At 40.8% G+C, this 27,379-nt stretch overlaps 1 protein-coding gene across 12 annotated transcripts in view; it reads left to right on the top strand.

Annotated features, from left to right (window-relative positions):
• The window catches only part of caskin2b (CASK interacting protein 2b), an 87,950-nt gene that overhangs the window by 11,855 nt on the left and 48,716 nt on the right, over nt 1–27,379 (top strand). For all 12 annotated transcript variants that reach the window (XM_033644766.2, XM_033644765.2, XM_033644759.2 and 9 more), the window contains exon 3: nt 26,052–26,103. In XM_033644766.2, the coding sequence (XP_033500657.1) occupies nt 26,052–26,103 (52 nt within the window). The remainder of the gene's footprint in view (nt 1–26,051; nt 26,104–27,379) is intronic.

Below are 27,379 nucleotides of genomic sequence, written 5' to 3'. Positions count from 1 at the left end.
CTGCTGACAAAAGGGGAATAACTGAGTCACCTGACATTGCCTTATATGTAACTGGAACACATTGAGAGATTCACACCCTCACGGCTCCGTTCACACTCTGAAGAAAAACCCAGGAACAGGACGTTTCCTTTACATAACTCTGAGAAAAGGTCGAGCAAATACAGGAGACTGTTTGTTTTGCCAATCAGTGGCTTCTTACTGTGACTGTTGGAGGAGTTCAGCTGCTTGCTCTACTTCTACGCTCTCATCTGAAAGCTTTAAACCGAGGGGATAACGAGGGGGGAAGTTTCCACAGATTTGAGGGAAAGTGTTAAAACCTTTCAGTAAAATTCTGCCTGTGTTTTTGAACCGATCGTGTTTGTCTGTCAACTCTACTGTTGGTGTGTTAAATGTTTAATTGGTCCACTAAACAGACAGGATGCCTACAGGCTTTAAAGCAGGCCAGTCATACCGCTGAACAGGGAAACAAAGCTCTGTGTGTGTTGGGACTAAGGGGCCCCTCAGGAGCCCTGGCTGTCCCGGGGCCAGTCATCCAGTCCTCAGTGTGATGTAAACAGGAAGGAGAAGAAAACAAAGATGTTACTTTGATTTAGTTAAAATCAGTCAATAATTTAACAGGGTTTTTTTTTTTTGCTTAACTTATCATTATAATGTAAATGGTGATTACATAATGCAACACCATTGGCGCTTACATTGGTTCGACAAGCCTCTCTTTCACTATGCATTTCTGTCTGTAGGCGGGTAAGATCTTCCAGGAAAATGGGGACTCGATTTATGGCACAAAGAAAGTGAGTCAAACATTGAGTCAACCAGGATAGTGATTTTGTTTTTACTAGTAGCTATCCCAAGTAGCTCAAAAGTACCAATATAAGGTCTTTGCAGTTACTATCCGGAGTCGCAGAAATGGTGGACGGTGGAACAACTGAAATAACTGTGGAAAACAAAATGCAGTCCTGTGTGGTTGTTGTTGCAGCAGCTGCAACAATAACACCACTTGGAAACGCTAAGGCGGAAAAGTTACCTGTTTCTACTTGAAGTCTAACCTCAGAGAAACCTCATCCCAAGTTGTCAAATATCGCTGCTTCATCAGTGGACCTACACATCAAAATATGACGCGCTAGGTACCAACCTGCATTCAGGGAGGAAGTGTCAGTGTAGGCTCGTTAGATGCCTCATGTCTTTTCAAAATACATTTATGTTTCCACTGGAAATGTGCAGTTTCTGCTTGTTACATGCCTACTGTCTTTTTCAAAATGAACTCACTACATAGGTAAAACACCTCGTTCTTATGTTTATTTCCTTACGTTTAGGCATAGTTAGGTTTAGGAAAAACCTTAATGGCTTGGCTTTAAAGAAGTATACCAATGTCATGTTATGTCACATGACACATGTTGTGATGTATGTCACTACCTTAGCTTGCTACGCATGCATACTACCACACTACGTTACTAGAATAACTCCACTGATTTTTAAATGAGGCAGTAGTGAAATCCCTGTTAATGACAGGTATTTTTAATCAGCAGATGCTAACGCTAAAGCTAACTAGCTCTGCTGTTTATCAGCAGCTGCAATCTCAGCTTTTGACTTTAGTGGAATTCTTGAGATATGATTTGTTTGTTTCCTTTAAATCACATATTTAAATAGATTCCAGTGATTTTAATACAAATATTAACAACAGACAGACAGACACTTTTGAAAACATAGATATATTCAGTTCCTACAAGATAACTAAATAATCAAAACAAGAGGTCATCTTGTGATGGGATCACATTGGCCATGATAAAACAATTACCAACTTAAAATGACTGTAGCCAGGGATATAAAGTGCGCCATCCCTACTTCTACCCCCCCACCCCACCCCCAAACATAAAAACCTGTTAAAATACTCAAAACCACACACACACACACACACTTAAGGTTAAAACTATACCAGTCCTGTCACAGCTGGTAATTTCCTGTGTTGACTAAAACACATTAGTCTTAGAAGACAAAAGTTTGGTTTGTAGAAGCTGTATTTCACCCTCACATTGTGCAGCATCTGTAAAATAATAATATATAAAAAACAACACAAAATGAAGACATCACAACCTTTCTATCTGAGACACAGTTTTCCAACCAGCTTTAAATCCTTAAACATTTATTACTGAACTTGACTGGTTCTGTAGTGTCTGCTCTCTGGGAGTGAAATTAGTTTTACTCTCAGTTTTTTCCCCTAACAACTTCCCTTTGAGAGTTTTCCTAGTGGCGACTGATTTCCCACATGTTGATCTCTGGGCCGTCTGCTGACCTGCTGTTGAACTGATGCGCTCATGTTGATGGTTAACTGTCTCCTTATTTTTCACATACACTCTGTATTATCATTCTAATGAGATGGGTCTCCTCCAGAATAACGAGCCTGTGAGCCTGCTCAGAGCGACGGCGCAGGAAACTGTGTAACAGGCCTCTCCTGACTTTTTATAGAAGCTTTGAAATGAAAGCTAGACGATAATGAATCTAGTTTGAGGCTACATCCTGTGTGTATTGTGTGTATTGTGTATATTGTGTATATTGTGTAGTGTGTGCAGCAGAGTCATGGCTGCTGGTGTTTTTCTTTATTCGGTGCCTTAGGTAACGGAGGTACTGAACTCGGCTCTCCTGTTAGCTGGTTATCTTTTCATCTGTGCCTCTCAGACGTCACATGACTCAACTGTGACTTTTATGTGAAAGGACACTGAATGCATCTTTCTCTAGACTGTAAACACCTGTAATGACGCTAGTGTGAGGTCGCTGCATCGCCACAACACATTTATTCTGCACCGCTGCAGCTCCACAGGCTCTGGCTTTCAAAGTCCTGGACTCTATTCCATCATTGTCCCGGGTGTTTTCTCAGTCCAATCCAACACAGAAACAGACATTCAGTATCTGACATTAAAAAAAATTACAAAATGATAGAAAATTTAATCATGTAACAAACACTTCATACCATTCATTTTTCAGGTAAAAGAAGACCATAGCTGCCATGTAAGGCTGATATGTCAGTTAAGCATGTGTGCATAATATAGTGGAAAGCTGTTGGTTTTTCTTACTGGTTTCAGTGCTGAGTAGAGCAAGTACTGAAAAAGTTTTTGTTTACTTTCTAACAGTATTTTAATCAGGTAAAGCTCCTGTTTGACTCTGATGTCTTTAGAAGTTTGTCACATAAAAACAAAAAAGGGTTAAAATGTGTTTATTTTCGCCTTTTTATCCCCAAAAGAAATATGTTGGTTTTGGTACAGAAGCTCAGGTATTTTAACTGTACTGTATTGTATGGACTCAAATAAGGATCTAGACTTGTACTCAACTTAGAATTTTGACAGTGAAATCAGATTTGGCTTGTTCCTGAGTTTGAGAGTTTGAATTGGGTTCGGCAGGACGTTCAGTATGAAATTTACGTAATGTAGTAAACAAGCTAACTGCGCTGACAATGGATCGGAAATTTGCAACAACATTTTTTGCTGACACTAGATATCAATCAAAAGCCAGAGACTGTATCATGTTAGGTTGCTGTGAGCTGTAAATTCATCACTTCGAAGCAGTAGGCAGAAGATCACGTTCTCTGGAAGCCTCTCCTCCCCTGAGCAGCTGCCCCTGCATCCACAGCTGCCTGTACCAAAGAGTAGCATGAGAGCAAGGAGCGCTCACTCAGCAGCAAAATCCGGGGACCAAAATGTCCACAAAGTAGGCTACACTGCACACTGACTGACAAAAAACAAAAAAAGAAACGAATGCTCAACTGAGGGGTCTTTGACTGATGATTTGTATCTCTGACTTTCAGGGGGAAGCCCTTCAAGGATCAGTGAGATTTGGAGTTGTTCAGAAATAATGTCCCAGAGTAGGGCTGGGCAATATATCGATATTAGATTGATATCGTGATATGAGAATAGATATCATCTTAGAGACTGTTTATACCTGGTATTAACATACATCCTAGGTGATCCGATCGCAAGTGGACAGCCCTTAAAACATGTTTACAGCCAGAAAGACACATTGTGATCTGATTCATCTATACCCTGTCCATTTTACAATGAGTTGGACAAAGTGTTGCATGACGTGTTGGATTCGGCTGACAGCGATATCTCTAGCTGTACTGACACAGCCACTTAACGTAACTAGCAAGCATGCTAGGAAGCAGCTAGTAAGAGTGTTGTCTTAATAACCATGTGCGGGGCCTTTTGACCTTCTAGCGTTAGTGACGTAGGCAATAATTAAATGTGAACACAAGTGGTCAGCTGGAGATGGGTGATAGACACAGGTTTGAATAGCGAAGTGTCTCAGCTGTCCACTTGAATTTGGATTATCAAAAGGCATGTTAATACCAGGGGTAAATACAGTAGGCTCTTAGATTTTGTATTGTTTTGTAAGTTTTGTCTGTTCCTGGTTTTAAAGACTACATTACAGCAAAGTGATGTAATTTTTTTGAACTCACCAGATTGTTCTAGCTGTTCTATCATTTGCCTTTACCCACTAAGTCATTATATCTATGTTACTGATCGTTATTTATGAAAACTCACAGTATAAATATTTTTTGAAAGCATCAATAGTCCACCCTATATTATTGTTGCAATATCAATATCGAAGTATTTGGTCAAAAATATTGCATTATTTAATTTTCTCCATATCGGCCAGCCCTAGTCTGGAGTTGTAATCACTCTTTGTAAATGTGTGATAAAACTTTGTAAATGTTTAGAAAAGATTTGTTGTCTTGATAAAATTCATGCACAAATTCCTAAAATATTATTAGAAAGTTAACAAAGCGTTTGCAGTTCTTAGCAGAGTGAATGGCTTTGTAAGGAACTGGCTGGATGTTTTACCTCAGGCTGATGTTTGCACGAGTGTTCTTATTTAATGTGTTTTTATTGTGAAGTTCGGTTTTGATGCAGCAATTTCCCTCGGCTAAATCCAAGACAACCTTAACCCTAAATTACAGTATCAAATTATCTGTGAGGTTACATAAAGACTCTGAGGACAGATTCAAAACAGAGAACTTTACAGAGCTCATACCTAAAGTTCCCTGACCACAATAGTTAGATGTTTCAGTGCAGAAAACAGTCAAAATTCTTTCTTGTAGCTCAGATGTTTTGTGCACCTACAAATCTTTTCTACGCAGGTTTACAAATAGTGATAAAAAACCACTGGCTTAGAAATGAACATGAGCATGATTTTACAAACTCCAAATTTGAGCCCATTAACCAGCAGTACAATACCCAGAATCCTCTGCTGTGATGAAACTTATATGAAAGAAGTCCAGCTCTTTCTGGACAAATACTAATTTTCTACACTTAAGGAGTCTGTCTCATATCTGACGTTTTAAGTTTTGACTCTGTCTGTGTATGAAGAACATTTCCCACCGCTGAGCATGAGAGGAATTCAGAGAGCTCTAATTTAGGTCAGAATTGTGGTGAGATGCTAAAAATGGAGTTTATTTCCACTCTGAAAACTCGGCTTGTGCATATTTAAGCATGCGACAGTGCGGGTCTGCTTATTCCAACACCTTTAAACTGACAGAGGGCTTTAGGATCAGTTCAGTTTGAGGCCAACGGCTCAGCATGACGTCTGACTTGCAGCTGTGGACTCACAGCGTAAAGTTTCAGTTATTTTTCTTTCCCCAAAATCCCCAGAGTTTGTTTCTGTGCCAGCCATTGTCCGAGCAGCAGAGAGTGTTTGAATGCAGGGGTAAGAATGGAGGTGGTGATGTCATGGTGTTGGTATGTGGACCCCATCGCAGCACCACCTTCGAGCCCCCTTTCTAAGGCTGGAATCTGACTCCAGAATGTTTCCTGAAGTTTTCAGCAGATGACAAAGAGAGAAAGGCGAGTGCTACCAGCAGACTCTCACTGCTCTTTTCCCAGTGAGGTTTTAAGATGACTTCAAACAGAAGCTCAGTCAGAGGAACACACAAGTGTCGAGAGCAACCTTAAATATATATTAGCTCTGTCACATTTCAGTCATTTGATTGCTTAAGTTTTTGTCATGCATTTTTATGTTTTTCAAGCATTTTGAGGTGACAACTGTCACATTTTTTCATGCTCGCAGTTTAAGTAAAACAATAAAAACTCTATGTAGAGCTCCTCTCCTGAGGCTCCCGCTGGTCCCAGAAAAAGTTTTCTTTCCAGTGGCGTTAAGGAGAGCTGAGTGCCTGAAAATTGAAAGCATATCAGTGCAAACAGAATCTGATAGAGTCCAAACAATAGACAGCAAAAAAAAAGAAAACGTCCAAAAAACCAAAACTCTCTGAAAATGTGAATGTGTGAAAATTGCAAGTGTCTTGAATCCATTCATGGGCCATGGAAATCCAAACACAACCTTTTTTTTTTTTTTAAAAAAACCCAAACTAGTATGTGCACACCAAATTCCTTTACAAAAGGATAATCCGAAAGTGCTTTGTTCAGTAATAGTTTGGTGAAAGCTGTTGTCTTATTATTTCAAGATAAGATGAACTTTATTTATTTAGAGGGAAATTGTTGTGCAGAGTGAGATAAAGTAAGGGCTGGGCAATATGGAGAAAGAACACTTTTTGACCAAATACGTCGATATTGATATTGCAACGACATTGTGGGGCTTGGTTATTGGTGCTTTTATAGAATATTTCCACAATGAGATATCCTCTCAAGACTTTAGTTTTCTTTCCTAGTTTCTGCTGACTGTGGTGGAGCTGATGTGGATGATTCAGAGGGAAATATATCAAATAAAAGATTAATATATCAAACAGGCGATTATATGAGTTGTTGACTGACAGCAGAGTCAAAAAGTATGAATACCCATTAATCGTTTGGCTAAGTTTCTCTGGTTACAATTTCTCAAATGTCTCAGATTTGCTACTTGAAAGATGTCCCATTGAAATATTATGGCCATTTTTTCACAATTAATAACACCATCTTGTATGACAGTTTGTCAAGAAATCAGTCCAGTTATATGTTGAAATAAAGATTTTAGTCTAAAACACTAAATGTAGTCCCGTTTGAATCAACGTATTTTCACCAGTTCTGTGCTGTTTAATCCACCTTTAGCTTCATTGAATGAATTTAATGTTAGTTCATCTCCATTAAAGGTCCAGTGTGTAGGATTTAGGGGATATATTGGCCAAAACTGAATATAATATAGTAAGTATGTTTTCTTCAGAGATCACCTGAAAATAAGACTGTTTTCGTTATCTTAGAATGAGCAGTTTATATCTACATATTGAGCGGGTCCTTGTCTATGGAGATTGCATCAGCCACTGTACTTAACAGCCCCTCTACAACAGGACTGTAGGAAAAAAAAACTGCTTTATTCACTGTTTTTACTGGTTTAAATCACCGGGTGCGTTTATTTTGGAGAGGAAGAGACCTCCGCTTACATTTTGGCTACCGCTAAAAACCTCCTGAACATCTGGATCAGAATTATGGTAAGCTCACATTAAGTTATGAGAGAAAATAGGTGGGCACACATTTGCAGATGCTAGGCAAGCGACCCGTCTTAGGTCTGCCAAACAGGGTAGGAGAATCACTGATTAGTAGCGTGAAAGTGTTTTTACTGGTTTTAATCACCTGCTCCATTTGTTGCTCAGAGGAAGAGACCTCTGTGGATAATTCGGCTCCTGGTAAAAACTTCCTAAACAATAAACACCGGGAGAAGTTTCAGCTGGTTGCAACCTGCAGTTCTCACTGCTAGATGCCACTAAATCCCACTAAATCTTACACACTGGGCCTTTAAATTTTCATGTTTGTATTCTGAGTGGCATGCCAACAACCGCTGACCAGGAACTGCAAAACACTGTCTGGGTTGAGCAACTGAAATACTAAAAAAATGCCTCGACATTAATTCTGCGCTTTTTTCCTGCTGACAGTAAACATGAAAAACTGCCAGATGAAAGTTATGGTAACGTGAGCTCACCTTTTCATAAATGTTAGCATAATAACATGCATATTTTGGTGGTTTGTTCCAGCTGTTTTGTTGTTGTTCTTCCATGATCGACTTATGTTGGCTAACTGAACTACATGTGAGGTGCGTTGCCGTTTATTTGTCCATTTGTTCACTTTAGTTTTGATTTGTTGGCAAAAATCGCAATTTCATCATAGTTTGGTTATCAAAGGTGACTTTTTATTTTATGCAGTTTAGTCTTGTTTTTGTTGATGAAATGAACTCCAGATATTCAAAGTGAAGTTGTGTGTGATCCCTCTGCTGCAGTTAATGTGTCACCTTATCTCTGTTACTGTAAGTGGAGGCTTGGTCCGCCACACCCAGGCCGACTGTCAAGCAAGCATGCCCGGTCACATGCTGCAGGCTGGGGGTGAAGGAGGGGTGGAGGAGGGGGTTACTGGTGCTTTGACTGTCCAGAAAGATGGAGGTCTGTCTGTGAGGAAAAGTCCATTATGAGCAAAAGGAACGGGTGTGGAGCTGAACTCACTTCCCCCTGAACAATACGTGTGGAGAGTTGAGACAGAACACGCACATCACACTCCACCCTGAGACTCTGCACAGGGAAACAATACTTAAAAGGCCTTTTGTTCAACATGCTGTTTATTCTGAGAAACAGAAGTTCTTTTTGATTTTAAGTATTTAAAATCCTAGCTGCCCTTTTTAGGTTCAAACATTTTATGTGTTTTTCCTGCAGTTTAAGGCATCCATGGGCTTCCATTAGTTTGTATGATATAAACATCACTTTGCAGACTTTTAAACCTGCTGGAGTTGTGTAATCAGTCAAATTGAGCATCAAATTTGCATATGTTTATTTATTTTGTTGCATCAGTGTTGCTCAGAATTGCAGTTTAATTATAGATTAATGTGCACTGCAATGGATCACACAACACTAGCAGCTTTCATGAGTCTATAAAATAAATAAAAGGAAGTCAACGGATGTCTGGGATGGTAGAAAAATGGTGCAGTGCAATGTATGTGGAGTACTGAAACACAAACTGACACATGGCTGCTAAAGGAATACCACAGCAACAATCCCTGAATATCAAGCACTTGATGTCTTTTCCCCTTTAAAAAGTTTTATTTTGATAAAACCGTGTATTCACTGTGTCCGACAGCATCATCAATATTGTATTTCATGTTGTTGATGATGTTGAACTCTCAGTGAAACATCCAAAGACAAGCCTTCAGTGTGTTTTGTACACCAACATGTGCTGCTATGGATTAGTGAAATTTGAAAAACAAGGATTAGAGGTGATACAGTCTGTCATCCTCACATATACCAAATATTAACAAACAAGTAAATTCACACAGAGGGCTGATCTGATCAGAAACACTCAACTGAAACAGAGGTTTTGAAGCTGTTATGTGATGCCTAGTTAAAAGAAAGCACTGACTGGTGCTCCAACATGTCTGATCCATTCATTCATCAGCAGCTTTCACACTCACAGGTTGGTTTCATTTTCCTCCCAGAGTCTAAACCGTCTGTCCCCTGGGACAACAAGTCTCTCATTAACAAGCTGCTGCCACTGTGTGAGTATTTACTGCCCATGCATCTCCCAGACGGCTGCCACCACACTGTCAACTATTCCATTAGCTCCCATTAGGTCCTCTGCTGTCTCCCAGTCCAACCAGTACAGGCCCGGACGGTCCTGAACAGCATTTCCACAGCAGAGTGTGAATGAAGTGGCAGTCAGCAGCTTCCAGCTGGATCAACACACAAAAAAACATCTCAGCTTCTCCATTAGACTCTGTTGACTCTGAGCTGCAGACAGCAGCCTGAACACACATTTGGAGTATCCCGGTTTTGTGCTGCACATGTAAACAGCTGGATTTGCTAGCTTGAGCAGTCTGACAGAAATTAGGACAATGTGTCATGTAAACACCTGATCGTGTTTCTGAACCCTTCATTGGTACAGAACATTGTGACTTAGATAGGGATGTAACGATAGGGAAAATTTGATATCTCGATTATAGTGACCAAATTATCACGGTAAACGATAATATTGCAATATTATTTTAAGCGCTGTAAAATGTCCAAAAAATAGATACATTGAAATAACTTCACTAAATCTTGTAACTTCCCTATCATACTAAAATGTTAACGGCCAAAATCTTATATTAAAATGAAACTTTCACATTAAAGGGGCAAGGGATTGGCACAGCAACAGAAAATTTTATTTTAAATTAACAAAATATGTAAACACATTACAGGAGCAAAGCTTATTTGTCTGGTGCGTTTTAACAGTCAGCAAAATATGTAAGCAATTTATATATTATTTATTTATTAGCATGAGAGGAAAAATATATATAAAACAAAACAATGCAAGAGTAGAACAAAAGACATACAGTATATAGAACAGATATCACAAATGTGCAGGAGAAACCAAAAAAACCCTAAGGGCAATGGTCATCATTACACAGAATAATTCACACATTAGAAGTGTGCATGTGAGTCAGAGGATTACCTGTATGAGAAAAGGAGTGCATGCTCTCGGTCAAAGGTTAACACGGCAGCGTTTTATGTTGTTGCCTTGGGCTTATGTCGAGAAAGCATAACTGGCTGTCTATATCGATTCTAGCTCGCCATACAATAACCATAATCATAGTGATACAATCATAGTTGATCTTAATTAGAGTTACTTTACGTCGGTTTATATTCTGTCGGCTCCGCTCAGTGTTTTCAGCTCCATTTCGTTTTGAAACACTTAACGTTAGCAACATAGCTGCTAATACGGCTATTAGCTACTCAGCTGGTATTAGCTCCTAAGTGTCTTAAACGAAAACGGAAAACCTAGTCGCCGTTTAGGAGGACAGATACGGCTCAAATGTCCCGTATACGTCGAGAGTTACACATTATGACAATCTTAGTAAAACCGAAGTCTCTCACACAATAACTGACGTTTGCATAGCATAACTTGCATTGGCTGTAAAGCTGTGGATGATGGTCACGGAGATGAGCCAGCAGATTTGTAGTGTCGCTACCCTTCGTCCTCCACCAGCTGTCCCTCGGCATTCTTCAGAAACCCAAAGTACGCCCAGACCTCAGACTTTGTGTGTTTAGTTGGGGGGGGAAAATGTCCTGAGTGCCGCTATCACCACCTTCCGCCATGTTTTCATTCTTTGTGTTTACACATGCTAAGCATTCACGCAGCGCCTGCATTGCGAGACATGAATGAGGCTATTACATGTCCTGATAATCCACCGCGATAATGCAATTAATTTAAACATAAACGGTAATTCTTACCGTGTAAAAATTAACCGAAATTTACCGTAATATCGGTAATCGTTACATCCCTAGACTTAGATATCAAAACACACCTGTTTTATTTCCATCATTATTATATACAGTAGGGATTCCCAGATATGAGTCATTTTCTGTCCTGGAAGCAGAAGCACACTATTCTGCAAATCCTTGTTTTTTAAGTAACATCAGCTACAAAACACATTGGTCATATGCAAGAAGGTGAAATATTCATAAGCCTATGGGTTCCAAACTTGACAGCTTTAGTGTATCATTTGATGATATTAATAATCATTAAGACAAAAGAACACCATTTATGTTATTCAAATAATGATGCACAGGCTGACCCACAACTCAGGAAGTTTTTCCATCCCGCCACCAGGTTTTTCCTCATGGGGAAATTGTTGGGTCTCTGTAAATTAAGGAGTATAGTATAGACCTGCTCTGTATGAAAAAAGGGTGACAGCCTTCGCAGCAGCGCGAGAGGAATCAACAGATTAGGCTGTAGGCTAGGCTAACCATTTAGCTGTAGCTCTGGGATAATGTTAGCCAAGGCTAGGATAACGTTAGCATGTAAACGTAACGTTAGCCGTCACTCGAACTTAGATGAGAGGGAGAAGTAGTTGCAAACATGAAGCCAAAATGATTTTAAAATATCAGATTGAATTACCTGTCTAGTAGAAAGCAGGCAACCTCCGCATCCCTTGTGAAATCCTCCCCCTTCAGGAGTTCTTTCCACCTGGAATAAGCAACGCCGATATTCACAAGCGTTTCGTCCCGTCGTCGCCTATCTGATATTTTTCTTTTATTTGGTGGCGTGGTTTCCCTCTTACGGGGTAAAACATATGTGTGGTCCTCCATTTAAAGTGCGACAGAATCATAAAAGCACAAAGCAGGTTCACGCAGAAGCGCCCCGGGTGGATCTTCACCTTAACTGTCTCCAGTGACGGCAGGTTCTAGGTAAACGCGAAAGGCGAAGCGCGTATATCCCTTTCGGCCACTGTATTCAAATATGGCGACGCAAGAAGGCAGCCTCCAGAAATCATTCTAAGCCTATGAGAAAGCTTCTATTTGTATGTGAATTGCATTACACTTTAGTAAATATATATTTATGAAAGCAATAGTTGATATTTGCTAATAAACAACCACGTAAATTACACATTGTAACTTTAATTTCAAAATAAGACTGATTCATAAATTTAGTCCAGTTTATTTTATTCAGGGTCTTCCCACAAACCTAAAGCCTATTTATTTACTCTAAAGACTTGTCATTTCAGAGAGTGAAGTCTTTTCGGCCCTAATGAACACCGCGATCTACAACACTGCCTTTGTTTAAAGGTACAATATTATGACCTCCTCCACCGTCGCCTCGTTTGTTGGTGTCTGAAACTCCACCATTGCATTGTCTGAGGACTCAACCCTCTAGTGCCATTTATTTGCCATATTTATACCATCCATAGACTGTATATAAAGATGGACAATGCATCTCCACTTACCCCCACTCTACAGAGGTGAATCCAAAATATTCAGGATACAGCCACTCTCATCTTGCTCTGGTGATGTCATTAGTGGCCAGTCAGTCTACACAGTAGCGATCTCAATGGTATCAATATCAGTTTCTGGTCCATACACCTGTCCAACCAATTGTGAGTAGCACCACTGAATGCAAACCCACCGATTTGCTCACACAGTTGTCAATCATGTTTTACAGCATTAAATAACTCAAACATGTCAGAAATACGAATACTTGAACATACAGCAGTGTGATAAAAACTACCTTAAATGACAGAAACAGTCTTTGGGAAAAATGGCCCATGTCCCATCTAACATAGAGAGGGCGGTCTTTATGACCTATAGTGCAGCCAGCCCCCAGAGGGTGATCGAGATGTTTCGGCTTCACTTTTGGGGAGTGGTCATGTCGTCCATCTTTACATACAGACTATGATACCGTCATAAATGCATGGAAGTATAAGGGCAGTGACGTTTACAGAGTTTGAAACGGACGTATATTTTTTCATACATAAAGGGAGGATAAATGAGCCGTAACAGCTTTTGTAGCTTCATTATTTCAGAAACAGCTCATAAGTGGTCCTTGACTCAGGATCCTTTTTCTCAAATTAGTTTAAACAGAAACCAACAGAAAATGTATCTGCAACAACTTTAATTTAAGTAATTATCAAACAGAAACACCAAATATTCTCTGATAGCAGCTGGAGACTGATGGGCTAATTGCTGAGGTTTTTAAGAAGAGAGTAGAATTTTTTAGAAATATTATTATTTACATAATATCACAATGTCTCTTCTTGTAATAATTATAATAATAATAATAACCTGTAACAATTAATCAACAGAAATTTTATCTGCAGCTGCTTTGATAACTGATTAATCATCCCAGTCAAAATATGTATTTTTTTCAGCCTCTGAAAGGTGGTAATTTGCTGTAAAGTAAATATATTTAGGTTTTGGACAATAAGACATCAATATGGTCTGGTAAATTGTGAATGAAATTGTATAGATTAAATAAGTAATCAGTTAATTGGGAAAATCATGTAGATTTGTAGATGTATTGTTTATGAAAAAAAAATCATTATCTGGATCCCCAATGAGATAGGAAACACTATAGGAGATAGTGTGTGTGTGTGTGTGTGTGTGTGTACGTGTGTGCGTGTGGTGGAGGTATTGGGCTGTAACCTTGCTATGACTTGCTGTCAGAGGAAGAGGAGGAGGGGTGTGTGTTGTGTTGACGGCAGCTCTCACGAACAAAGCCAGGACTTGGAGTAGGGCCCCTTCTACATTTCCTCTCCCAACACTATTGTTCCAAGGGGGGGGGGGGGGGGGGGGGGGGGGGGCTTTGTGTCAGCTCAGACCCCCCCACCCCCACCCCCGAGGGAAACCACAAACTCACTGAGTGATAGACTGAGAGAACAGAGAGAACTGATGTGGTCTAACTCACTAACCTCCTCTCACCTTCTGAGCTTCTGTGCAGTTTTTCAGAAAATATCTCAACAACTATTGGATGGATTGTGATGAAATGTTGTTTAGACATTCATGTTCCCCTCAGGATGAATTGTAAAAACTCAATGATCCTTTGACTTTTCACCTAGCACCATCAGGTCAACATTTCAACATGTCCAATACTTGACTTGGTCCTGTTCAACACTGACATCTGGCTCAGGGCCTCCCTGTGCTTTGTTAGAGCCACATTTATCAGCCGGCCGATAACAACGACGTCACACTCACACAACAAAGCCGATAAGACAGGCCTCATTCCTCCGTCTCCGTCTTAATTCAGCCTGAACCTCCATGCGTCTCTGAACTACACCACCCGACGCTCCACAGGGTCCACAGGAATGTAAACATGTTGCCTCCCTCACAATCAAACATCTTAGTAACGCTGCAGAGTTGAACATAAAGAATTTAACCCTTCTGAACAAGTTTGAGATTCAAACTTACTCTTTCAGTAGAACTTATAAAACTTAAACATTTACACAACACCAATAAAAAGTGTTTTAATGCTGATTAACTTAAGGCCTTTACACACCAGGGGCGTTTTTTGACTGCGATTGCTTCACATGTTAATATATTCTTTCAAACTCTGTTTTTCTCAGGAGTACTTTCACACAGAAGATTAATACAAAGCTGCAAATGTGACATACTTTTTTCGGCGCAAGGTTGCTTTTTCTAAGACATTTACCAATGACACTGCGTACCTGTTTACCAGAGGGAACTTGAATTCAAATTACAAAAGTTCTGATTATTCAGGAATAGGTGTGATTTTTAATATTAATAGCTCGTTACAGACTACATGGGCTAAAACGCACAAGAAGCCTAATTCTCCTTTGTGATGATTCACAATTAGTATATGCAACAATTAAGGTCAGTGTATATGGTGGAACAGTGGCATTAGAATGTGCCAGAGGCCACCAAATTTGTGCTTTTATGGCCATGTTTTTCTCCTGGGGGGTATGGCCCTGCACCCCTCTAGCTGGCTACTTTGTCCTTACTGGCTGGCTGTTCCATATCTGCGTGGAAAGCCCTGCTTCACTCTGCAGCCAGGTGATCTCTGACAGGTGTGTGGTGTATTAGACTCTTAATGTTTTTTTAAAGGTTTCTCTTTTGGTTGTAGAAACACAAATCTTCACTTTCACCACTGATGTATCTGAAAATGGGCTTTTCTTTGGAGCTTCATCTGCAGCTGTAATTGATCAGAAAGATGGTGACTGAAAGACAAAAGTCTCAGGATGATGTTTCTCTCCCTGTTCCCAGATGGGCTTTTCCCTCCTTAGTGTGTCCGACTGTTTGTCAGTACTATTGAAACTTAAATGACCCTGTAAATTCTTTGTGTATTCAGTTTTTGGTTAGTTTTACAGCACAGTAGGTCTTTGTTTGTTCAGCAGTGTTTAGCCAGCAGACTGTGTCTTTACTTGATTGATATCAAATATCTACACTGTGTTCAGAGCTGCAGAGAGTAAACTGATAAAACCAGTCTGTATTCAGTCCGTGTGATTGTGGTCCAGTTTGGCCCCCAGTCCAGACTCTGTGTCCAGACTCTGGGGGGGTTTACAGCAGTTCATCTGGGTCCAAATATTCAGACTGAGCTGGAGGACAAACCTCCATGTTTGTCTTTCTCCCAGAGAAACAGATAAGACAGGAGAAGCTCATCTTTATGTCTCTGCTCTGCCGTCATCGTCCTCATTCAGTCAACAGATAAGAGACAGACGTGTCCTACTCCTGCGTTGGACAAACACTTCCTTAGCTTCCTGTGTTCCTGTGCCAGGCTCTCTGAAGGCCAGGGAGGAGGAGAGAGGAGGAGGGAGGGCTGCTGATTGGTGCCCATGTTTCCCTCAGAGATCTCCAAATCTTCAAACAGACCTACTGCATCAAACAAACCTTCTATCTCTAAGTGACTCTATCACAGAGTTTGACCAGCGGGGCTGGCACATGAAGACCATAGATAATAGGATCTGTTTTCCCCATAAAACATTAGAAGTTACAATAAATATTTCCAGATTTTATCAAATTAAAATTTAAACAGAGCTCTGTTGGCTAAGCCAGTGATAGAAAGGTACACAGATCTGTGTGGGATTTTCCTTGAAAACAATGTATTGACTCATACAGAAGTAGTTCCTTCCAATCATCACTTGTGACCGACTATAAGTGTTTGACTCTGTATTTTTCTGCAGAGACTCTGCCCTCTGCCTGTACTTTCTTATTTTCTTCTTATTTTGCTATATTCAGGAGGCTCCTATACAGGTGCACAGGTGAGGTCAGGACTGTATAAAAAGGTAGTAATCAGGTGTCAGACCATAAGTAGCATTCATCCAAGAGAAAGCTACGAAAATTGTTAACACAGCACAGAAACTGCAAATATAGCGGGGCAAAATGCCAAGAGGACAAAACTTTACAAAACGTGAAAGTGAATCCGGGGTTCACTTTCACTTTTACTGAGCAATACTGTTTATAAACAGTAACTAACAATTCCTGCAAAGCAGACCTTGAAATAAATTTAGTAAAAGTAGAAGTCCTCCACTCGTCCTTCCATCCATTTTCAACCGCTTACCTGAAGGCGAGTCGTGGGGGCAGTAGGCTGAGCAAAGTATTCCAGACATCCCTCTCCCCACCAGCGCTTTCCAGCTCCTCCTAGGGAACCTCAAGGCGTTCCCAGGCCAGACGAGGTTTGTTATCCCTCCAGCGTGTTCTGGGTCTACCCTACCCAGAACACCTCTAATGGGCGATGCCCAGGAGGCATCCTGATCAGATGCCCGAACTACCTAAACTGACCCCTTTTAACGCGGAGCAGCGGCTCTACTCAGAGCTCCCTCTGGATGTCTGATCTCTTTAGCCTGTCCCTAAGGCTAAGCCCAGCCACCCCTCTGAGGAAACTCTGCTTGTATCCACAACCTCATTCTTTTGGTCATTACCCATAGCTCATGGGTGAGGGTTGGGACGTAGATGGACCAGTAAATCAAAAGCTTTCCGGCTCAGCTCCCTCTTCACCATGATGGTCTCACAGTGCCTGCATCACTGAGGAAGCCGTGCCAGACCACTGATCCATCTCATGCTCCATTCCACCCTCAGTTGAAAACAAGATCCCGAGATACTTCAATTCCCTCACTTGGGGCAGTAACTCACTCCCAACCTGGAGGGGGCAATCCACCGGTTTCCGGCAGAGAACCATGGCCTCAGACTTGAAGGTGCTGACTCTCATCCTGACCGCTTCACACTTTGCTGCAAACCGCCCCAGTGCATGCTGGAGGTTACGGTGTGATGAAGCTAAACGGAAACCCATCATCTCAGGGGGTTGGGCACTGGGCGCTATTCTTGTGCCTAATCTGTCCCAACTTTCAAGGGCACAGAGGCAGGTTGTGTCTGAGGTTGCTAAGCGTCCATAACCAGCACTGTATCATAACCTGCTTACCAGAAATCTTGCACAGAGCCAATGTTCTTCCAGATGTTGTTTTGTAAGTGTTGGGCCAAACTTTTTTGTCTATGGGACCGATGTAAAGCACTGGCAGCCCTGAACTAAAATGATCAACTTCTACATATTTACCACAGACTGATATTTACAGACAGATTGTTTTGGTGATGGCAGCTGAATCTCAACAGAACAGTAATGTTTGCTTGTTCACAGAGTTTTGATTCACTTAATATCTGCAGCATCATGTGACTTCCCTGTGTTGATATTGCAGTAATCACGTCAGTAGATTAGTCTCCCTCATTAAGACCTGTATTAGTTTTTCTCTTTTTTTCAGATTCAGATTCAGATTCAGAATACTTTATCAATCCCCGGGGGGAAATTGTTTTTGTTCCAATGCTCCGTGCAAATTAGAAATAGAAATACAGCACGAATGGAAACAAGAGATAAAGATGAAGATATAAATAAAATACTAAAATAGACAATGAAATAAATAAAATAAAATAAAATAAAATATTAAAGTAGACATTAAAATAAAATAAAATATTAAAGTAGACAATCTGAAATATATACAATATACAATGAAATGGTTGTAGCATTATAAATGAAATAAGAATGAGTAATTATATTGTGTGTTTTGTTTTATAAATAGCCAAATGAGTCCGATCATCAGAGGGAGGAGTTGTACAGTTTAATGGCCACAGGTAAGAATGACTTCCTGTGGCGCTCAGTGGTGCATTTAGGAGCAATCAGTCTCTGGCTGAAGGTGCTCCTCTGTTCGACCAGAGCGTTGTGGAGAGGGTGAGAGCCATGCCGAAGTATTGCCCGCACCTTTGACAGCATCCTCCTGTCTGACACTGCTGTCAAAGGGTCCAGCTCCACCCCCACAACGTCACTGGCCTTTCTGATCAGCTTGTTGAGTCTGTTGGCATCGGCTACTCTCAGTCTGCTGCCCCAGCACACCACAGCAAACAGAATAGCACTGGCCACCACAGACTCATAAAACATCCTCAGCATAGTTCGGCAGATGTTAAAGGAGCGGAGTCTCCTCAGAAAATAGAGGCGGCTCTGTCCCTTCTTGTAAAGGACTTCAGTGTTCTTAGTCCAGTCCAGTTTATTGTCAGTGAACACACCCAGGTACTTGTAGTGTTCTACGATGTCCACGTTATGCCCCAGGATGGAAACTGGGGTCACTGGTGTCCTTGTTCTCCTCAGATCCACCACCAGCTCTTTTGTCTTTGTTGTGTTGAGCGGCAGGTGGTTCAGCTCACACCATGAGACAAAGTTATTCACCACAGCCCTGTATTCAGCCTCCTCACCCTTGCTGATACATCCAACTATAGCAGAGTCATCAGAAAACTTCTGAAGATGACAAGGCTCTGTCTGGTAGCTGAAGTCCGTGGTGTAAAGGGTGAAGAGGAAAGGAGAGAGGACAGTACCTTGTGAAGAAGTTGTGTTTTATTTTCAGACTGAGATGTAATCTGCTGGGAGTTCAGATGTCTGCTGCGTCTCAGGGAACACTCTCTGACTGCAGCCTGTATGTGTTTGGAGGAAGTCCAGTGTTCATGAAGGAACTTATATTTAGTGCAGAGCTGCTGCTGCTCGGTCTCTCAACTTCACCACAATGAGAGGAGAGAAGCTGCCGTATCGTCCTCGTTTTGTTTATTGCTTCGAGACAAAAAGAAGTGTGAGGCGTTTCCTGCAGACGTCTAATCATACATCTGATACTCGACAGCGGTCGTCTAATTTTAGTCGCTAGATTTTTACAACAGATTCTCTTTCAGGCTGAGACTCCATCCACGTGCCGGATCCTGACAAGACCTCACAAATCTGCAGACTCCTGCAAAACCTTCTCCTCCTTCTCTTCCTTTGGCTGCATTCTTGTGGCAGCAGATCCACAGGACATTAAACTTTCAGCTGAAATTATAAAAAGTGAGCAAGTCCCTGTAAACTTTGGAGCTGAAACAGACTCCGGTTCAGCTCCGGGCCTCTTCTCCGCCTCGCTCCATAAACAGCATTAAAAATAACTGAACAAATGTGCAGCAGATGAGGATGATGAGAGCCTGAAGATGACCGTCAGCTACAGTATTTAGTTATATTTAGTTATATTTGGTTCTGTTGGAGGTCAGCACACCCGAGAGTTTGATGTGTATACTGATTTATAGAATCAATAAGAACAAATGAAACAATAGATATATCTCAAGAACAGCCAAATTTCCAGCCAAAAGTAGCTCAAAGTTTAGCAACATTTACAGGAAATTGTGAAAAAACAAAACCCGACTGAGTGCTAGTTTGTATCCCTAGTGAGGCTAGTTTGTTTGATTTTATTGGTTGATGGAGATCGACAGCTGGTGGAGCTAATTCTGCAGTCAGTGCCATTAAACCACTATAGAAGAAGAAAAGGACACAAAGAGATGACATCATTAAAAGAGCTCCAGTCAAAGCTCCAACAATGGAAAACTGTGTGAAAGAAAACATGATGGAAATATGACATTTCTGTTTGTGTGATGTATTAATGTGAGGAAGGTTACAGTCCTCTCATCATGTCATACACATCTAATGTTTTCAGCTCTTTAAAGGGAAACTTTAGTATTTTTGAACCTGGAATGTATTTTCCATGTTTTTGTGTCTGAGTGACGAAATGGAGACAACAATTTTTGAAATTGGTCCTTTTAAAATTATATATAGTTAAACACTGTGGTACGACCTATCTGACATTTTTGCAGTGCTTATTATATTTACTGTGTTGCTTTGCTAGCATCTTTGATGAACAAGATCTACTGTCACAGAGGCTGAGCATATACTGCTGTGGATGGGGCCGCATCCTAGGGATGCACGATAATATCGGCACATCATTGGTATTGGCCGATATCTGCTTTAAAATGAAATAGCGGAATCAGCCAACATGCTGTTAATATTGGCATGTCATCGGCATCAGCCAACATGCTTTTTCTTATTTAGCATAATGAATAAAATTACATACATTGAAAAGTATTATATTTCATGTCTCCATCTGCTAGTGGGCCATCATGATAAGAGTATGCATGCATACTCTTATCATGATGGCCCACCAGCATGATAAGAGTATGCATGCATAATATGATGTTAATTTCACTACAGAGGAGACTTGATGATCACTAAAGTTAGGTGGAAAAAAAAGTGGACATATTGATATGGATATCGGTAATTGGTCAAATGAGTTGTTACACATCGGCATGTTGGATATTGGCAGAAAAATCCAGTATTGTGCATGCCTATTTTCTCTGCTTAATCTTACAGGCTAACTGATAGAGGCAGTAGTAGAGGTGCAACTCCTGTGTTCTGCAAACTAATATTGGTGTTTTTATCAAAGGAGTATGGTGGCTTCAAAACAGCCTCACCACTGGGAAGGGCTGTCTGATGGCAAGATACAGCAATGGAAATATTCTAAGTTTATTTTGTACTCTTAAACGGATTTTGTTTTTCAGTGGGCCTTTTCAGGTGGCTTAAAACAGATTAATTGAGGCAGTGTTTACTCAGCACTGTTTGATTTTATGTACGTGACATGGGGGTTTCTATACGGAAGTTATTATAAACAAGCATTGTGATTTGATCTGTACTCAGAACATTTTCCTGGGTACTCTCAGTGTCATCTTGAACATCTTTCCCAATAGCTTCTTTTCATATGACGTCATACATCAGTGCGCTGTCCAGATGGAGTGCAGGCAACTGGAGGCCAAGACTACCAACGCTGCACAAGTGTCTATGATTTGCGCAGTTTACGGCTGTTTCAATAGATCAAATCAAGAAAAAACAAGGGCCACTGTAAGCCCTGAAATAATAGGACATGAAGGGAAGAGGTAAAATAACAAACTCACTTAGAATCAGGGACAGATGTGGATCCACAACCTCCATCTTCAGGCAAATGTTATAGTGTTGTGTTAAATATGCCTTGAGGTGGATGCAATTACAATGTGCTATGGCAACTTCTCTGTGTTTTTAGCCAGAACCCCTATTTTTAACAGCGTTTCACCAGACCTCTGTGAATGGTTTACCTAGTAGGCAGAAAATAGTTGCTAAAGTTAGCTAACATGTCCTGGAAATGTTAGCCTGACATCTGTGCATCCATGTACAGAGTTGAAATATAAAGACAGTTACACTCAAGCACATTTTACTCACCCGGCCAAAAACAAGATGGCCGTCATGTCAGTCATGGACCAAAAAACACACAAAGTAGTTATAATCCACTAGACTCTTGTACGCTTTCATTGACCCACCATGTAACAGGTAATAACGATCATGTCCACACCGGGTAAATCGGTCGAGCTGTGGGAAAAATCCCTTTTCTTCATTTTGTATGGAACATATCCAGCATGAGTTTTAATTTTCTGACATTACCTGCTGCCTGCAGGTTCATACAACACTTTTATGTGGTCACTTTCCTTTCCTGTATTTCCAGTAAATGAAGTATATGGATTGAATAAAATAGAATAAATGTTAAAAGACATAGTTATCCCATGCCAAACATATCAGCCATGCAGCACAAAGCTATAAAAGATCTTACCATACCAAGTACCAGCGAATGATTTGGAAACATATGCTAATAATACATTTTTAATGCATATTTTGAATGATGGATGATCCAAACTGATCCCCAACAAATCATCAACAAATCTTAAGGCGGTCTTTGATGGCAAACACAATCTATTTATAAAATATGAAATGATGAACCCTTCCTAGCAGCCCTCTCTCTCCTAAACTCTACCCAGTGTTTTGTTTTTTTGCAGGTAAGGAGACAGGAAATCTCTGTTGTTGTTGTCCTTACAGTCTTCCAGTGGAGCTTGTTATGAAATGAAGAGTTTTATGGTGTGAAGAGACAGTTTTCATGTCTCTTTCTCGCTGCCTGTAAGTTCAGTTTGTGTCTGACTTTAAATTTTTGTGCTGATTTATTCCCATTAATTATAAAATCCAGGTCATTATCAAAGCAGCGCTCCTACCCCCAGAGGGATACCCTGCTGTGTTTCCCCGAGATCTTAATACTTCAAAAGCTCTGTTGTCGGGAGCTGAGGGGTATGGGTGATGGGTGAAAATGAATGAACCAATCTTTTTGAACAACTTTTTTTAGTGTCTGGTATGAACCAGGTCAGCCTGCCAAATGTCCAAGGGCTTATGAATCCCCAACTTTTCCCACTTTCCCATGTGCTGTAGGGTACTGCTCACGCTGCCTGTTACAGTAAGTGAATGAGAGACATGTGAATTGGACTTGAGTTGTGACCTCCGCCAGCCAAGGCCAGTGGTGCATTCACCTGCTCTTTAGATGATCATTCTTCCGAGTTTGTTGCATTCATGAGTTTTAGGTTGTAATGTGGAAACAACATGGATGCTACAGATGAGATGTGTTGTATTTTATTGCTCTGAACTTTTAAATAACATATTGATAACAAAGAGCAAAGGAAATGGATCAGGTGTGCCACTGTGAACTAATTTTTAATCTAATTTGCATGTACTATAACGCAGCATCAGGGAGAAACTGACACCATAGTTTGCTAAAAGTATCAACACTCAAAAGGTTCATTACAGTTACATGTAGAAACTTGAAGGAAACAATACTGTGAAGAGAATCGGTCCGTCCATCACGAGTGAGGAGTCGTGGCGTTGGAGGTTTATATTAGAGGGGTGGGGGCAGAGATGTTGACTGCTGATCAGAGGAGGTTAGTGCTGCTGACTGCTGGTCTCCAGGCTGTGGGTGGATCCAGGGTCTTGGATCTCTTTCCCATCATCCCCTGCTGTCTGACCTCTGACCTCCCATGACCCCCGATGGTAAACTTCAGTCACTGTGTTTACACTCAAGAGAGCAGGTGACTGAGAAAAATCAAGACATGTCTGTAAAATCTCTCTCCTTCTCTTCTTCATAACTCTTAAAAGTGTGAAGACACAGAAATAAAACACATTATTTTTGTGTTCAGTGTGACCACCAGACCACAGCTCACTGTATCACGGACAACATCTTACTTGTTGAAGTTCCAAAAGTTAGAGCATGATTATTGCATGATTGTGACAGCAGGATGAAGTTAGTTTAGTAATCACCAGCGAAGTCTGTATCGAGTTTTGTTCTATTTTTGCTTTGTTTTTGTACCTTAAGTTTGGATGTGTCTCAATCATAGGCTGCCACAAATCAATTAATGTGAGAGTAACCCTGCTTTTTCCCTGTCTTGATGGTGGGCACATCCGGATGATGTTGATATATGTGCGTTAGCATGTTGGATGTGTTTTCATATATGTACACTACAACAATGGAGCAACGCCAACACACCATCACAACCCTATCTCTTGTAGTTGACTGTGAACCTGTTGGTGAGTCTTCCATCTCGGTTAAGTTTCTAGGCATAACACGAGCTTGTGAACTCATTACGTGTTTTCTGCATGAGGCTACGTGCACCAGAGCTTGGCCCTGTACCGTGACGGTTCAGCACGAATACTTGAACCCTCACAGCTAATGTTTTCTTTGTCCTGCTGCACTGCTGCCAATGTGAAACCTTTCTGAAGTCACGCACATGCTCACACGTAAACACCTTGTTAGAAACCAGTGTACGTGTTCTTTGTCACAAGTTTCTCCATCAGAAATCCATCCATGCCAAAGCAGCTTCCTCTGACCCCTGAATGTTGATGAGAGAAATCAGGTTACTGCAGAAGCCGGACAGTAACTGGGTTAGGTATTGTTAAACTGGTTTACATGACGACTGTAGTTGTGACTTTGCACAGAACTGTGATTGTGTGATGATTCAGAAGCAGCAGCCTTCACTGTGAATGCAGCTCTCTGACTTCCAGCACAGTCAGTGACCGTGGCATTATAATGACATGCTGATTAGACACAGGCCGGGCCACCACTGTACCAAACAGAGCACGGACTGTCAGAGAGCCTGACCAGTTTAAGAGCCTGAATACCACCACATTCCAGTGAGAGGGAGTCAGAAAGAGGCTGCAGAGAGAAGGAAGAACTGCTGGACATCTCACTCGATGAGGTTGGAAACTTTGTCCAAACTGGGAGTCTGTGGTGGAAGAAGCAGGGAGTCTTTGTCTGGCACTACATCAAAGAGTTTTATTCTTCAAGATCTCAGCAGCGCATCGTCCTCTGACCCAGCCGAAGAAGTCAAACCTGGGTCAGAGGCTAATGAAGCGTCCTTAGGAGGTCCAGCAAAGAGAGACAGGAGGATAAACCCTCTGCAGGAAACATCCACATATCTCCTCTCTGATGCTGACTGGATTCCCCCAAGTGATACAAGTGGAAAGAGATAGTTCAGGAGGCTGAGGGAACTGCAGGGTGTCTGCTCGCTAATCCAATCACATTTGAACACTTCTCACTTATTCATAAGCCATCACAAAGTGTGTTTCCATCCACCTGTTTTTATACGCATTTTCAGTTTGCACATAAAAAAAGAAACCTGAGTGGATACACTGAAAAATTCAAAAAAATCTTTGGGAATAGGTGTATTGATAAAACAAGTAACACGAATAAGTGTAGATTCAACAGATTCAGCTAATAAATGATGACGTACAGTCACGACGTACCATCATCGCATAGGCCACTACAAGGGCTCTCTTTGTTGTCTCTGGAGGTTTTTAACAGCTTATGTATGCACATAGGGCTGTTACCAGAAGTCCTCTGCGACCATAGAGCTGTCATATTAGTTGTTCAAAATCATCTATTATCCATTATCCAGTGTGCTCTTTGTTATCATACATGTCATTTTTTCTTTGTTTGAGCTTTGTCTGGTGCTCATTTAATTACGTCATCTTGTTTCACCCTTTTCTTCTGCAGACTTGTAGAATTAGAGCCCCTTCTACTCATATCAGTGAACCAGTTCCTAATATCTGCACAACAGTTGTGGACAGAAAAGCACATACATTCTTAAATTTCTTTGGATGATTTTTTGAAAGTGCGGTTAGAATTTGTGCTGCATTTGATGGAAACCCAACTACAGACTGCCCTTCCATTAATGGTAGATGTTACTTACACTGCTGTTGAAAGTGTTGAATCAGCTGTTATCCTGATGCTTTTCTTCTTTCCTTTAATAATGTGTATTTTAACAGAGATGAAAATAATTCAGACACCAATACTGTTGGATCTTGGATTTTGAATATGTTTTCCAGTCCAGAAAAGCGTACGTGACCCTCGATGTGACCCTCGATCATTATTGAACCACAATGGTGCAACAGGGCTCTAAATATTGAGTTAGTTAATCAAAGACTATTCAAACATACAGAGTAGTCTTCTCAGACATCTGACTGGACCCAATCAAGCTTTAGTTGCAGGAGATTACAAACTTTTTAACAGTAGTGTGCATCCACTCCTGTGCTGTGATGGATGGTTTCATCCCCTGTAAGGAGGTTTTGGAAGGCTTGCTGGTATCAGATCCACATATATTTTCATACATGCTAAGTGTATTAAGTATCACGATGCACTGATAGTAATATTCTGTATTGTTTCGTGTTTTTCAGAGTTGCTGGGCTCCACTAAGAGACTGAATGTGAACTACCAGGATTCAGACGGGTAAGTGATGAAGTCAACTCTATAAAAATACATATTCTGGACACATTGCTGCTCTGTGTGTCAGGTCATTACACTGCTCCCTCTGCATCTATAAAAGTGTTTCCACTCTGCAGAGCTGGAAACTACGAGGCTGAAGTCAGACCTGACTCAGCACATTCAGTGTAGTTGTGTCTGGTGTCAAAACATCATCTCACCCTCTGTGTTTGAACCCTGAGCCTCTGCCGCAGTCTGCTGAAATGCTGACTGGTTAAATTCCCCCCTCGGAGCTTGTTAGCCTGGAAGGAAAAAAATAGATGAAGAAAGTTTGGTCCCTCCTCATCAATATTTCTTTTTGTTTAAAGTTTTTATTATTCTCCTGCTGCTTCCTCTCAAACCGCTCTGTCCTGACTCTGAGGTGAATTGTCTTTATAGACAACGGCTGCATGTTTTGCTTATACCTCGGATATATTTTGTTTTATTTTATTTTATTTTAAATTGGCTGCATACAGCAGAGTTCCATGATCCACCACTTGGGTCCAGACTGAATCTCAACAAGTATCATATGTAATTTGATGAAATGAGGTTCAGACTTTAATGGTCACCAGAGGATGAATCCTGGCAATTTTGGTGATCATCTAACTTTCCCTCTCATGCCACCATCAGGTCAAAATTTCAGTTTGTCCAAATACGTGCAGAATAATGACATTTCCATCAGCCTCAGCTGTACTTTGTACTTACTGCTAACTAGCTAACATGCGAACACGCTAAACTAAGATGCTGAACATGGTAAACATTATACCTGTTAGCATTTAGCTCTGTAGTAACTAAGTAAACTTAAAGAGTAAGCAACATTTTAGTCTTAAAGTTGGTGGAGGTGGAGCATATTTTAAAGGGCCGGCCTGTAGGTTTTGGTGGCATCTAGCAGTGAGGTTGCAGAACTGAAACGTCTCCTGTGTGCCAAGTCTGTAGGAGAACTACCGTGGCCAAATTTATCACATGTTTTCTATTTAAAATCTTAATTTGTAAAGTAACTACAGCGGTCAGACAAATGAAGTGATAAAACAATACTTTCTTACATTTTTTTATCCTTTACTACAGAAAATGCACAATTTAATCCTGCTGCCTTAAACTCAGCAGACCCGTTATCTCAAATTCAGACTCAAATCGACACAGATTGTATCTACTAAAAAGTATTGTGTGTGGATCAAAGCCTGATACATTTTCCTCCTCTGTGCCACAGAGCTCCATTGTTGCTCAAAAAACTTAAAAACACATAAAAGAGCCACACTGTTGCACT

Source organism: Epinephelus lanceolatus, chromosome 18 (genome assembly GCF_041903045.1).
Source record: "Epinephelus lanceolatus isolate andai-2023 chromosome 18, ASM4190304v1, whole genome shotgun sequence".
In the NCBI taxonomy this organism is placed as follows: Eukaryota; Metazoa; Chordata; class Actinopteri; order Perciformes; family Serranidae; genus Epinephelus; species Epinephelus lanceolatus.
This window is presented reverse-complemented; position numbering and strand designations above follow the sequence as displayed.